The 15,452-nt window shown below is 33.3% G+C and overlaps 1 protein-coding gene and 1 pseudogene across 1 annotated transcript; both read left to right on the top strand.

Moving 5' to 3' along the window:
• Positions 1–362: 362 nt before the first annotated feature.
• Positions 363–2,709, top strand: LOC143633942 (jasmonate-induced oxygenase 2 pseudogene; annotated as a pseudogene).
• Positions 2,710–10,744: 8,035 nt separating this feature from the next.
• LOC143633932 (jasmonate-induced oxygenase 2-like) lies at positions 10,745–13,207 on the top strand. Its single transcript, XM_077102141.1, has 3 exons — positions 10,745–11,211; positions 12,273–12,603; positions 12,959–13,207. The coding sequence occupies exons 1-3, from the start codon at positions 10,745–10,747 to the stop codon at positions 13,205–13,207; spliced, it is 1,047 nt and encodes a 348-aa protein (XP_076958256.1).
• Positions 13,208–15,452: the final 2,245 nt, after the last annotated feature.

Here is a 15,452-nt window from a genome sequence, read left to right as displayed (position 1 = left end):
ATCTGTTGGCCGGTTCTTTAAACCATTTTTAGGTTTGAAATAGATTGATGATGTTGCCAGCTTTTGCCGTATGTCGTTTTCTATTATGGAAGAGTTGGAATTTGGATGTTTTCGGCGCCGAATTCCGAAGCATCGAACAAACTTGTGGCATACAGCACGTTTTAATGTACTACGAATATCATGTCGGCCTTGTCGTTATTAAGCATAAAATTACCAGAAAGACCTTGTATCATTTCACAACCACAAAAAACAAATATACACATGGATTTTAATATTTAAATAACATACTACAATATCCTTCATCCTCTATATAAACCAACGTACATCCTTCATTCTCCAACCAAATCACAAGAAAATTCAGCATGGGAAGCATCGAAGATTGGCCGGAACCGGTAGTTTGTGTTAAATCTTTATCGGAAAGTGCGAATCTTGTGATTCCCGATCAATACATTAAGCCACCGCAAGAGAGGCCGTCTTTATGCCCAACCGATACCAACATACCGGTTATTGATTTGGCCGGTTTGATCAGTTCACGTGAAGAAACCATGACACAAATGTTGGAGGCGTGTCGTGAATGGGGTTTTCTGCAACTGGTTAATCATGGTGTGAAGACCGAGTTGGTTGATCAGGCTAGAGAAATTTGGCGGGAGTTTTTTCATCAACCGATGGAGGTGAAAAAGAAGTATGCGAACTCACCAAAGACATATGAAGGGTTTGGGAGTAGATTAGGAGTTGAGAAAGGTGCAATTCTGGATTGGAATGATTATTACTATCTTAATTATCGTCCTTTTTTCCAAACAAAATGGCCTGATCATCCACCTTCTCTGAGGTAATGCTTATTTACTTATTTCGGAAGGTTAGAATGATTTTCTTTGTTTTTCATTTCGATGAATATTTAAAACAAGATTTAAAAAGCAAACCCACAGATTAAGCTGCTTCATAAGTCATTAAACTTGATCACAATAGTACTTATGTACTAAATTCATTACTGACTTGATCAAAATCCGCTGTTAGACACACGTTGTTCCCTTGCCCGCGTCTTATTACCATTAAGAAATGGACCACAAGGGACACAACGTTTGCAAGCCGACAGATGAAATCGTACATACTCATCCATGTAACAAGACCTTAGGGTATTCCTTGATAACAGGGGTATATCTTATAGTGGGGATTATTTGCTGATTTGCTTGAAAAATATTTTTATCTTCTGGTTCTAAGGTTTATGTCATGTTGGGGTGATTATGTGAAAATCAAATTATGCCTGAATCAAGATTGGAACTGATAAATCCTGAAATCTTGTGCTTAATTGAATCAAATTAAATGTATCACAGAAATTCCTCAATCATTTGTTTTTGAAAAGTTTAGGTGGACAACAATACCAATGACCAACTTAACACCAATCATAATAAAGTTGAAAATAAAACTGTGATGGAAGGACAATTTGGTTAATATGATTCCCTGCTCAATCTCACAAAAATATGTGATCTTTGTTTTGATTTCAAGTTTGTAAATATTTGTTGAATTACATTTGTTATTTGTTTCTATGAAAAACCAAAAAGAATTTTCTTTTCTGATTTAGTTTTCGACTCTTGATGGGCGGGTGAACTATGTCTTTGGGTGTTTTCTTGAATCAACAAATCTTGCAAAGTTTCTTCAATTCAAAATCAACAAGATCAAAATGTGTATCTTTTTTACTCAAGGTCATTAATTTGGACTTGGTAAAATAGTATTTTTTTTTTTAAATTGAGCTTAATTAAGTTATTCTAATGTACAAGGACATTAAGTTGTACTTGTGACAATACATTGGCGTGAACAAGTCATGAATTCAAATATTTGATTGGTCATACTTATGCAACGTATAAGTATGAGACTTATACGCCGCATAAGTTATGTGCCGTATAAGTATTACACATATACGTCGTATACGTCAGTGCATAAATAAGAGAGATATGCGACACATAAGTCACTTATGCGCTTAAGTTTCTGATATTCTCTCTGTCCGTAATTCACTTTGCATTAAAATTCTTGCTGGTTCTTTGTTTTATCTGTTGTGGTGATTTACACACCATTCCAGATCTTGAAGGTTAAAATTTGGTTTCAGATCTGAGTGTGAACAGTACCGTTGGCACATATATGTCAAAATTGATTTGAATAATTCATGGTTTGATGCAAAATTATGACCAATTCATCTTAAAATGATGTTACGAGTGTCATGATAACACTTAATTGGATTCATATAGACTAATACTGTTAGATATGAAATTGGTATACTTATCCGTTCATGTATAATGTTGTTTGGTCTTTTAAACATGAGAAAATCATTAAATTGAGTTTAGAAGTGTAATAAACAATCTTAGACGAGGTCTGTGTGGGAGTTGTGTTGTCCAAATTTGGTACAAATTTGAAAATCTTGAACCTAGTCAACATTCAGACTTATACGCCGTATATCTTATACGGAGTATATGTTCTGAGTTGACCAAAGTCAAACCTTATAACATACACGTAATACAAGACTTATACGTAGGACTTATCCGTTGTTGAACATATACGCTGATAAAATACATATACGTTAAAACAAACTTATGGACATATACGTGACTATTCATAATATACTGAATTTGATATTAACATGTGTACTTGTTATGTGTTTGCAGATGGGCAAGAAAACTAAGATTACGGATCCAAAGCATAATATTTGTGCTTACTTGAACGAGGGGACCTAAAAGCTTCAAAGTTCAAAGTCATAATGCCATTTCTGAAAAGATCGAGAATTTTCAAGGCTATTACACACTTGGCTGATCCATATGAGAATATTGTCACTGATTTCTGGAGTACAGCTAAGGTGATTGGTATTGAGATTCATTCAACAGTTCAAGGGTAAAAGATTGTGGTTAGTGAAGCCTTGATTTGGAAAGTACTGGAGTTCGGAGATGAATGGACAGATCCAGTTGATTTAGATGAACGAATGGTGAAAGGTTGTTTACTAAGGATGGATATAGAGAATCGTTGAACAAGTTAGCATTCAAAAGGACCACATTGCCTCGACCATACAAGTACTTAGTTCATGTGGTTGTTCATTGCCTGGGACATCGAAAGGATGGTTATGATGATATTATTGATTACAAATGAGTACCATGGAAGCTTTGTTTCTGAATCTGAAGTACAATTTTTCTCAGATGATTCTAGACAACATGAAGATGAATTTCGGTGATGATCAATGGTCACAATATCCAAGATTTGTGCAGATGTTTGTTGAAGATGTATTTCCTGATGTAAAGAAGGGTCTAAGATTTTTCTTGACCACGTTACTGGTAACAATCTGGCCAAGCTAGCTTCTTATAAGAATGTCAAAGAATCTGATATTCCGAAGTTCAGAGGTTTATTTGGACATTTGAAGAATTCTGATTACGTAGCTCCTACTGATAACAAATGAAGGCATGACGATAGTGATTCTGATCTAGGTGAAGAAGAAAAATTAGTGTTAGAATTTAAACCAGTTGGTAAGAGATTCATAAAGATTGAGTCTGATTCAGAAGATGAATCTGTTGCACCAAAGAAAAAGAAACAAAAGGTTGTGAAGAAAGAAGTTGTCACTCCAGTCACTCAAGAAGAAGTGTATTCAGCAACGTCTGAGAAAGATCGTGAGGAAACAGAATCAGATTATGAGGGTCGAAGGATGAGGTTAGCCAATCCCCGGGCTAAATTTGAAAAGCGTGTTGAAAGTTCAAAAAAACGTAAGTCTAATGATGAGCATGATGAGACTTATATTCCAAAGGTTGCTGTTGAAAAACCAGTTAAACCAAAGAAGAGTCGTATCAAGAGAAAATCAAAGAGGGATACTTCACCAAAGTTAAAATTGATTGATGAGCCTGATAGTGAAGAACCTGAGATTACTCCAATCAATCCAGCATTTGTAGTTGAAGAACCAGTTGTCGACTTAGGCAGAGATGATAATGTATTGAAGACACTAGTGGTGGAACAATCGCCTCAAGTACAAGTGCCACATGTTTCACCAAAGCCTACTAAAGTTCCTGATTTCAGTTTACCATCTCTGGATGCAAGTTGTTTTGGTGATTTTACTACTTTTCATGATCATGATGCGTTAAAGGCTACTGTTACTGAGCAAGGAATATAGATTGACAGTCTAGTAGTGGAGAACGAAAGGTTGAGGAATGAAAATGCCAAACAGAAGAAAATTATTGAAGATGGTGAAGTAAGAAGAAAACAACAGTCTGATTTGTTAAATCTTCATATGAGATACTATGCGATATTGGAAGACAAATTGGGAATTAATTTGGTTGAGGAACTTGGAAAGTCAGAAGATAAAGTTTTCACAAGGGTATTTGGTGGTGAAGCTTTGTCTGAAGAAAGTAATTTCAAAATACAGTATGATCAAGACCAAGTTGAAGCTAAAGGTAAGGGAAGATTGATGAACCAACAATTCACTTTGAAATTCCAGAGGTTGGTAGATCATCATCAGGATTAGTAAATGAACAGGAGACAGTGATTGAACAGGTAATTACTGAACTAGTAATAGAATAGGTTATAATTGAACCAGTTGTTGCAGAATCTGTTAAACCTAATGAGCTAGAAGAGGAAGAAAAAAAAGAATATATAGAATTATTGGATTATGGTGATTCTCCAGAGGATGATGATGATGATGATGATGATGATGATGATGATAATGATGACCCAAGTACTGGTGGTGGATTGGGTATAAAGCTTGGTACTGTAGTAAGTGGAAGTATTGAAACTGTGATTGAGCCAGTAACTGAACGTGAACCTTCTCAAGAAATAGTTCATTCGGTTGGTAATGTTGATGATTTGGAGATACTCGATGTCGATCCAATTGCTTATAAGCCTCCTATAAGATTTTCATTAACTAGAGAGGAGTTATAAAAAGGTGAGATCGAGGTTACTCGTGCTGATTTAGCTAGAATGCTAAATATCACTGAAGAAGAGTTCCAGTTTGATTTTGAGAAAGATATGGGATTAGTTGAAGAAAATGTGTTGGTGAATGAACACATTGTTGAGGAGGAATTAGACAAGGAGACTGTAACATATGTAAATGTTACTAATACAGTGTTTCCAGAATTTGATGAAGAAATTGATATGATTAGTCAAGAATTTGATGATCAGGGTAATCCTATACCTGCTAAAGACAATCTAACTGAAGAAGCTGAGGTAAACAGTCAAGAGCAGGAGGAATGGTTTGAAAGGAAGAAAATTGAACTGAAGCGTAGATACTTGAATCAAGTCAAGTATTATAAGAAGAAAGGAAAAAAAGGTGAAATTGGGTAAGGTGGTGAGTATTCTGTATCTACCTTAGATAAGGAAAATTGCTGTTAGAAGAACATATGGCGTGCAATACTTAAATAGCCTGTGTGAGTTAAAATCTTTACCATGGATGGATGTAGTGGATATTGTTGATCAAGAATTGTTGAACCGTCCTAACGAGGAATGGTAAAAGATATCTGGGAGTTTATTAAACGACAAGCTAAGTGCAGATTTAGAAGCTGGACTCCTCAAATTCCATTTCTTCATGTGTCTAAAGTCAAGAAAGATCCTGAAACGGATGATTTCATGGAGACTTGGAGGTACAAGCAACCAGAAACCTAAAAGTGATTCCAATGTATCCAATGGAGCAAGACTTTCATGTGTAATTTCGTTGGTGGTATTATAACGAGAACCGTGGAGAAGCTCAAATTGTGTAAAATCGAGACGGTGTTTGGGGTGTGATCGATGTAATGGATCCGATGTGGTTAGTAAATTGCTCGGAGAAGGACATAGAGACATTGCATAAATGCAAGATTCAAGTATCACGTGATAAACATCATGCGATCATGCGTCTGCTATGCAATACCAGAAGGTGATTAAGATTTGTTATAAGTATAAAATTCATTCTGGAGAAGTCTGGAAAAGCAAATGGTTTGAGTTTGGTGAAGAGGAAGCGCAGAAGGAGAAGGAAAAAGAGAAGGAGATAAAGGAGAAGATACGGATTGCTGCACTAAAAGAGATTTCAATACAAAGGAGTTGGAGTATCAATTCCAACTAATCAAATTCCCTCATATAAACGTTCATGGGTAGATATGAGGAGGGAATATAGAGAAAAGACTTTTAAAAAGAAAGACTGAAGATTGAAGATCGAAGACCTAGCAAAATCCAAGGGGGAGTCTGTTAGGACATAATGTCTATTGCTAGGGTCTTAGATGTATTATGTGATCGTATAGAGCTTAAACATTCAAATGTATTTTGTGTATTGAATTCAGCGCATAAGTCCACAAGGACGGATATCTTATGCGGCGTATATGATATACTCCGTATAACATAAACGGTCTTGTGTGTCTTCATGTTGTTTCCTATATAAAGGGGACTTATGCATTGATAGGCAGACTTTTAGTGAATGTTAGAGTGAGAGAGTAGAGAGAGAAAGTTGCTACAAAGTCATATCTTGTAATCTTTGAAGTTATAATGAAGAGAATGCTTAATGTTTACTTGTGTTGTTCAATCTCAATGGATTCCGCACTTTGAGATATAAGTTGTAACATCTAGAGATCCTAATCATTGAATACATCAGCATGTCAACCCTAATTTCACAAACTTTATCGGTTAACGAACCGAACGCATAAGTTAAGGAACCGATATTTTATAGGTTAATGGTATCTTAAAGAGTCGGGTTACTTAACGAACAGGGGGTTTCTGGCTTGAAAACGCTCGACTCAAACCATTCGAGTCGAATCTGCCATTCGGGTCGAATGTTCCATTCGGCTCGTTTGGTTCCGGCTCGGCTCGATTTGGGTCCTATTTTGCCACTTGCTACGTCATGTTATGCCCGGTTTATCGTTAGGACAAGTTTCGGGCTATAACAACTCCATTTCCTTGCTCGGTATGACCCAAACAACACTTTTTCAAACCGACTAAACTCAAGTAACTTTCTTACTTTAAAGTTCACACTATTCTTTCTTTTGTTTTAGCAAGACCCGATCCATCTAAATCTTTGAATCTTACACAATCTAACACAAAAACCTAATTTTTAATCTACAACGTACCTTTAAGATTTGGCTTGGTTTTGGATCTTGAACTACTTGCAAATCTAGACGGGTTTCTTGTTGCTTGGGTAAGTATTAACTTGCTACACCTTAGACCTTGGATAAAATATGGAAGGAAAGGGAGGGTGTGTTTGTTTGTGTACAGAGAGTATGTGTCTGGATGTTGAAGATGGATGAATGAGGATGCTTGGAGTCTTTAGGGAGAGTAGGAGCTTAAAAACTCCCCAGCTCATGAACCTTAGGCCCATAACCATTCTCAGGTCCATATAACTATTCTTAACTTAACACTCCGTCCCATGATTATTTATCCGAAATAAATCACGGTGCACAATAAATAAATAAGAACTTCTCTTATTATAATTTCTTTTAGATGGGTTTTTATTAAAATGGCACTTAACTCTAAAAAAAATGTTACAATCTTACCATTATGCCCCTTCATTTAATTAAATAAGAAATGAAAAAAAAAAGTTGTTGGTCGGTTGGTTATTGTACAATAATGTCTTATCGTACGTTACGTACGCGACCTTTTAGAACATTTGATTAAAAAACACACGGTGACAGTTTCGTAAAATAACCCAAACTAGTTCATGATCAAATTCATCAATTACAAATCTTTTCTGATCCAAATTCTGAACTCATCTCTCTATCTCATCCAATTTCTAAACCTAATTAAAGCTTAAAGTATGAAATCTCTAAAGTCAAAAACCAAAATCAAAATGAAAAGTCGTTGAACATCAAGATCTTCAAAATTGATCAAAAATGATGATTTAATTAATCAAATTGTTGTGTAGAAGGATTTAGATTCATCAATCGATGACGAAATTGCAAAAAACAATACTCAATTAAGCTCTGATTACGATTCAAAATCTTATGTTTAAACGTTCTGAATAAAACTGAAAAACATTAAAACGTTCTGACCATAACAAACACCTTTAAAGTTCATGTTAAACGTTCTGACAAAAAATGAGCACCTTTAAACATTCTAATCAAACTTGGAAGACACTAAAACGTTCTGACCAAAACGAACACCTTTAAACGTTCAAGTTTAGAACAAACGTTTAGAAGTTCTTAACAAAAAGTTTAGAAGTTCAGAACCCTAATCAGAGCTCAGATCTGAAATTAAATGTTCTAGACAAACCTTTAAACGTTCAGAAGCTCAGATCTGAAATTAAACTATCTGTAATATGAAATTGAAAGCCGAAATTACTTCATATAATCTCGTAATCATCAAGAAATCATCAATCGACCATCGATTTAATCATCGATTTCATCACATGAACAAATCTGGAACGCGTTTAAAGTTCTGCAAATGGGTGTCTGCAAATGGCATATTTCAGTTCAAATCAATTGAAGTGGTGTCTGCCAATGGCGTTGGTGACGATGGTTGAATCGGCGCAATGGATAATTGGGATGGAAACGAATTGAAATAATTTACAAATTTGCCACCACGTGTTTTTTGAAATCAATGGTTAAGGGTGTCGCGCACATAATGTACAATAAGAGATTATTGTATCGAATCCTTTAAATATATATATATATATATATATATATATATATATATAGAGAGAGAGAGAGAGAGAGAGAGAGAGAGGATTAGATACTTTTCAGAAGTGTTTCTTATTGCGAGAAGTGTGAGAAATAAAACCAACCAAACACAAATTTTCATTATTTATATGATTTATTTTAATCATAGGGGCATTTTAGTATAAATGGTTTTTCTTATTTTTGGTAACTAATTATTCTCTGGAGACAATTACGTATTAATTGTTTATTATATTTTTTCTTGCCATAAATTATATTTTTTTACCCTGATTTCATTTTATTATAATTATGAATTTTGACCATTTTTTTTCTTATTATAACAAACATACCTACATTTTATTTAATTCTGAATATAACTATTTTTTATTACAATATGTACATAAGTCAAATTCTTATAATCGATATCTTCTTATTTACATTTTATCAACAAACAAATCCACATCGTTTTTTATTTTATTTTTAATTTCAATATTTTTGTATATATTATACATTTTCACTTCAAAATACCACCAACACAATGCATAAATGAACCTACATACGATAAAAATTACACGTACACAATTTGAAATATCACCTACACAGGACATATATGAATGTATACATTACTTAAATGAACCTATGCGTGATAAAAGTTACACATACATAATTCAAAATCCTACCTACACGGTACATATATGAACCTACACATAAATTAACTGACACACGATAAAAAGTACACATACACAATTTGAAATACCACCAACACAATACATATATGAACCTACATAATATATAAATGAACCTACACACGAAAAAATACGCATACACAATTCTAGATACTACCTACATAAATGTAATACAAAATAAACTTGTTTTTTTATTACATTAAACTACATATAATAAATAATGAATAATGCTAGTAACCTACACTTGTAAAATTTTCACATACACCTTCGTGATACCATATGCACAGTACATATATGAAACTGCATCATTAAAAATAATCCTTACATAATAAAATATATGAACCCAAACAATACACTATTATACAAACATTTCCCCCCCCCCCCATGCATACAAATTTGATTTCAATAGGTAACTACACTTTCACAAAACCCTACACATAACTATATGTTTCTAATTTTGCTATAAATGTATTATATGAAAAAAAAATCCATAATATACAACCTACACAACCATAAATAAATATTTGCAAAATTTTAATGAAGAAAATTAAATGGTATTAATAATATTAGCATTGATTGAGCAAAAGAAATAACCGTTGAATTCGTTAATGTATGGCTTAATGGGGCTTATAGACATGTCTATCCTTTTTTATTAAAAATATGTTATAAATATGTGTTTTTATTTACGATAATGTCATTTATATTGTAGACTATTGATTAAACACAATCAATGGTTCAGATTCTCTTTTCGCACTTCACACTGCAATATCACTTCTCGCAAGATCCATCCCCTATATATATATATTTGAATTCATAATTTGAATCGAATAAAAAAATCATGAATTATTATTCGATTACTATACTGGAATACGTATTTAATCGAATTCGAATCAGTAATATCCCTACAGAAAATGTTATTTAACCATCTCGTTGAGTAAGTGATAGGCTCAATTAATTCAAAGCTCACACTCATCATTAGTTTCTACAGTATGTCGATTGTGGAACACAAATTATGCCCAATGCCCATTTCATGCACATTTAATTCTGACACCATCGATATCAATATTCTAGTTATCACCAAATTAACAAAAATAGTATTATAGTTGTCGAACAAAAAGAATGATCAATCTGTTGGCCGGTTCTTTAAACCATTTTTAGGTTTGAAATAGATTGATGATGTTGCCAGCTTTTGCCGTATGTCGTTTTCTATTATGGAAGAGTTGGAATTTGGATGTTTTCGGCGCCGAATTCCGAAGCATCGAACAAACTTGTGGCATACAGCACGTTTTAATGTACTACGAATATCATGTCGGCCTTGTCGTTATTAAGCATAAAATTACCAGAAAGACCTTGTATCATTTCACAACCACAAAAAACAAATATACACATGGATTTTAATATTTAAATAACATACTACAATATCCTTCATCCTCTATATAAACCAACGTACATCCTTCATTCTCCAACCAAATCACAAGAAAATTCAGCATGGGAAGCATCGAAGATTGGCCGGAACCGGTAGTTTGTGTTAAATCTTTATCGGAAAGTGCGAATCTTTTGATTCCCGATCAATACATTAAGCCACCGCAAGAGAGGCCGTCTTTATGCCCAACCGATACCAACATACCGGTTATTGATTTGGCCGGTTTGATCAGTTCACGTGAAGAAACCATGACACAAATGTTGGAGGCGTGTCGTGAATGGGGTTTTCTGCAACTGGTTAATCATGGTGTGAAGACCGAGTTGGTTGATCAGGCTAGAGAAATTTGGCGGGAGTTTTTTCATCAACCGATGGAGGTGAAAAAGAAGTATGCGAACTCACCAAAGACATATGAAGGGTTTGGGAGTAGATTAGGAGTTGAGAAAGGTGCAATTCTGGATTGGAATGATTATTACTATCTTAATTATCGTCCTTTTTTCCAAACAAAATGGCCTGATCATCCACCTTCTCTGAGGTAATGCTTATTTACTTATTTCGGAAGGTTAGAATGATTTTCTTTGTTTTTCTATATCGAAAATGTTGGTATAAACCAACACGTTTTGGGTGTAATAACTGTCGTATAGACGGGAACTTTAGAGTTAGGGGTTGTTTGGGTGATCTTTTAAAACTTGCTTATTTGCTTGTTTGTTTGTTGAAAAGCAAAATGTATTTGACAACGCTCATCTAAAAGCTTCAAATTGAAGCTTTTCAAAAGTTGATTTTGCTTTTCAATTAGCAAAAAAACAATTTAAAAAGCTCAGCCAAACACCCCCTTAAACGAGCGTTGGCCGGGTAATTCAAAGTTGTTTTTGATAAAATATATTACTAGAGTTTTGTTTTTTTTTTTTAAATATTTTATGAGATGAGAAGTTGTTGTATTCATTTGATATTCTATTTATTGCTATTAATAACTAGTTCACTGGTGGTAATGTTATTCAAATTTTAACATCTCAAACATTATTGTTTTTTTTTTCTTTTAATTTCATTATCATTTAATTTTAAAGTATATAAATAGACAATAGTGTTTGATCTTTTTTCTTTATGTAATTAGAGATAAATATTTGTTAGAAACTAAGTTTTATTTAAAATAAAGTATATGCTGGTCTCGTAAATTATACGAGTACAATATTGTTTGGTATACCGAGTAACGGTATTGTAACGAACCGAACCACATCATTACTAATATCGATAATTATATTTGTGGGTTTTGATCAACTTAAAACACGTGCCAATATCCTTTAGGCTTATCATATCTCTACGTTTCGTTTGTTGCATGAGACAATTTTGTTAATTAAAATATAATAAGTAGACTTTATTTTTGTTATGCATGCATGCTTTACACCGAAGAATTTGCAGTAGTAATTTACTTATAACTGTGATTTATTAACATGAAAATAAATAATTAGCACTTCATTTGAATGTAGTGTTGTTTGAATGTGTGAGAAACGAATTATTAAAAAGTTGATATATGTAATATTAACAATAGTAAAGTTATTCAATACCAAATACTCACTAACAGTACCTGCTTTAATGTAGAGACGTCATGGAAGAATATTCTAAAGAAATATTAAGGTTAGGTAAGATTTTATTAAAGGTGCTATCAATAAACCTGGGACTAAAAGAAGATTGTCTTCAGAATGCATTTGGTGGAGAGGACGTTGGTACTTGCTTGAGAGCAAACTTTTATCCCAAGTGTCCGCAACCTGAGTTGACCCTCGGGCTATCATCTCACTCGGACCCTGGCGGTATGGCCTTTCTGATTCCCGATAAGCAAGTCTCTGGACTTCAAATCCTAAAGGATGACCGTTGGATTGTTGTTAAACTAGAACCTAATGCCATAATCGTGAACATCGGAGATCAACTTCAGGTATTTCCCCTTATACGTTAAACTATTGAATTTAGCACAGTTGTAAAAGCATGGTGTTTACCTTATTTGATTTACACACAAAAATCTAATTTCTATTCACAAATCACATATTAAAGTTGTGAATCTTTTATTCTTATCACATATCTAAACAACTTTAAGGTTCGATGCCATAAATGAAGAGCCTTATAGTGTAGTCACTCTTTTTCTTAATAGAGTACGCATTGCATGTTATAATAAACGAATAACAAATAATACCGATAAAAGCATGCTTAAGTTACAGGCCTTGTGTTAACTTTATCATCACATCAAAGCCGAGATGCCATGAATCGTAATCAACTTGTGTTGGAGATTGCAGGTTTTAAGCAATGCAATATATAAAAGTGTCGAGCATAGGGTGGTAGTGAACCCAGAAATAGAGAGAGCCTCTTTGGCCTACTTCTATAATCCTAGGAATGATATGATTATTCAACCTATATTAAAGCTTGTCACCTCCAAAAGACCTGCACTTTATCCACCAATGACATTTGAAGAATACAGGCGTTTCATTCGCACAAGGGGTCCACAGGGTAAACTTCAGGTGAACTCATTAAAATCTCCAAGATAATGGCATCAGCGTTTGAGGGGTATGTTGGAGGTGCCCGACTAGCGACGGAGCTTGGATACACTCAATCTATCATCATTGTATCAAAGAATTCAAGGTTACTTAATAGCATCAAGTTTATCATGTATTCAGTGTTTATATAAATAGGGATGTTAAATAAGTTACCATCCGTGTAACTAAAAATATTTTATTTACAATTGTTAAAAAACACTAAATGTGTCTACTTTTTAGATTCTTACGAAAGAAATTCTTAGAATAATTATTTATATTTTGTTTCTACACGTGGAGACTAATGCACTTTAGTCACTATCATGTCACCATGACCACACCTGTCATCTTCATCGTTTTTTTTATTTTATTTTTTTCTAGTTTTGTACGTTTGCATGAATTATAAGTTTTTTTTATATACATTCTTTCATCACTAATTCTAAACTATTCACACCATTTATTCACACCATTTAAGACAAGTGGCTTTACTAAATTGGCTAGTAGTATTTGTTTGGTGGGTTAAGCACAAAACTAACGGTTTTTATTTTTAAAATTTCTAAAAACTAAAATCAAATGAGTTTTTTTAATTATCAAACATCTTTTGAAAAAGCCACTAAACTAATAAGGTGTTTTCAAATTCAATCCTAAACATGTTCTAATTCTACATTGTCCAACTTATTATTCCATGTTAGTGAAAATGATGAATGGCAATGTAACTGAACACAAGCATTTATTATAGAAAAAATATCATATAATGGTCACCAAGTTTCAAAATATTATAATTAGATCACTTATATAAATTTTCCCAAATTGGGTCACTAACTCTTTAATTTGAGCCTCACCGACTTTTTTGTGCGTCAAGAAAGCACTGAAGGATAAGATGTGGGATTCGGGATTTGCATTTTTTTGCAGTTAAATTTAAAAAATAAAAAGAAACGTTAATTATTCTAAAATTTAAAAATAAAAAAACAAAATCCACATCACAACTCAATGTTAACATTAAAAAAAAAAAGATAAAAAAAAGATTTCTTATGTGAAACAAAAAAGAAAATAACTAAAAAAACATATTGAAACCTTTAATTTAATAAAATATTAAAGTTGAATAACTTAATTGGAACACTTTTTAAACTTGAATTACCGAATTAAATACTTTTTAAACTTAATTACTATTCTATTAAATTGCTTCTTTATTATAATAAAAACAATAACAGTTGTTATATTCATTATCGCCAAAGCTAAAAAACAATTTAGTAAATGCCAAGAATAGTTATTACACTTATATAGCTTATGATACAAAAAATTATAATGTATTTAAAACGATGTTTATTTTGCCGGAAAAAACTGGACGTTACGGTGCCAAGTCAAAACAAATTTGATCTGTATTAGTTGGATCGTTACAAAATAGAACTAAACCCAAAAATAAATTTAAGAGTTTTTTGTTACAGATACCTATAATTCATAATAGACGTTTACATATTCATTTCTAATTTTTTGAATTTTTTGCCAGTGTTGGAATGAACTTAATCAATACCGATCAAATTCGCGTCGTTGCTATCAGTTTCTTGTAAGACCCCGAATCCCGAGAATCCTACAGTCGGTCATCATACCCAAAATTCTCAAAAGTTTAAAACCGAAACAAGTTCATTTTATTAAAAACCAGCGTAGTCTCCAGCGGAAATAAATATCAAAATCCCCAAAACCGGGAAATGCCTTCAACCGGGAAAATGTGCCCGAAGTCAACAATGAAAATAAGTTCATTTTATTAATAAGCAGGGGGAATAATAAGTATCAAATTCCCCAAAACAAGTTCATTTTATTAATAATCAGCGGAAATAATAAGTATCAAAATACCCAAAACTGGAAAAATGTGGCCGAAGTCAACAATGAAAATAAGTTCATTATATTAAAAGTCCTCGACTAGAAATGTCTTCAACCGTCCGAGTAGTCTCCAGCACGTCCAAGCGATAATCTCCAATCCTTAACCTGAAAGTCAAACTAACATATACACAAAGTCAGCTTGAGCTGAGTGAGTTCACGTTTAGTAAATAACATTAATAATTTATTTCAAAAGTTATAGATATAAAACAGTAGAGAGAATAATAAGCAATTAAATAAATAATAACCAAATAATTTATCCACGACCGAACATGTGTACACGGGCCTCCCCATCACGAGTCAAGACTCGAGTAATATATTTGACCCGGATGCAGTAAGACATAAGCACGTGACACAAGCCTCCCCACCACGAGTCAAACCCAAG

This window comes from Bidens hawaiensis, unplaced genomic scaffold, assembly GCF_021521415.1.
Source record: "Bidens hawaiensis isolate Kalapana, Puna unplaced genomic scaffold, B.hawaiensis_p1.1 tig00006950_1, whole genome shotgun sequence".
Taxonomy (NCBI): domain Eukaryota; kingdom Viridiplantae; phylum Streptophyta; class Magnoliopsida; order Asterales; family Asteraceae; genus Bidens; species Bidens hawaiensis.
This window is presented reverse-complemented; position numbering and strand designations above follow the sequence as displayed.

What these genes read in the sequence shown, in the direction of transcription:
- LOC143633932 (XM_077102141.1), top strand. Translation starts at nt 10,745, where the DNA reads ATGGGAAGCATCGAAGATTGGCCGGAACCGGTAGTTTGTGTTAAATCT. An exon ending in GATCATCCACCTTCTCTGAG is followed by an intron (nt 11,212 to 12,272) that starts GTAATGCTTATT and finishes GCTTTAATGTAG; the next exon opens with AGACGTCATGGAAGAATATT. An exon ending in ACATCGGAGATCAACTTCAG is followed by an intron (nt 12,604 to 12,958) that starts GTATTTCCCCTT and finishes TGGAGATTGCAG; the next exon opens with GTTTTAAGCAATGCAATATA.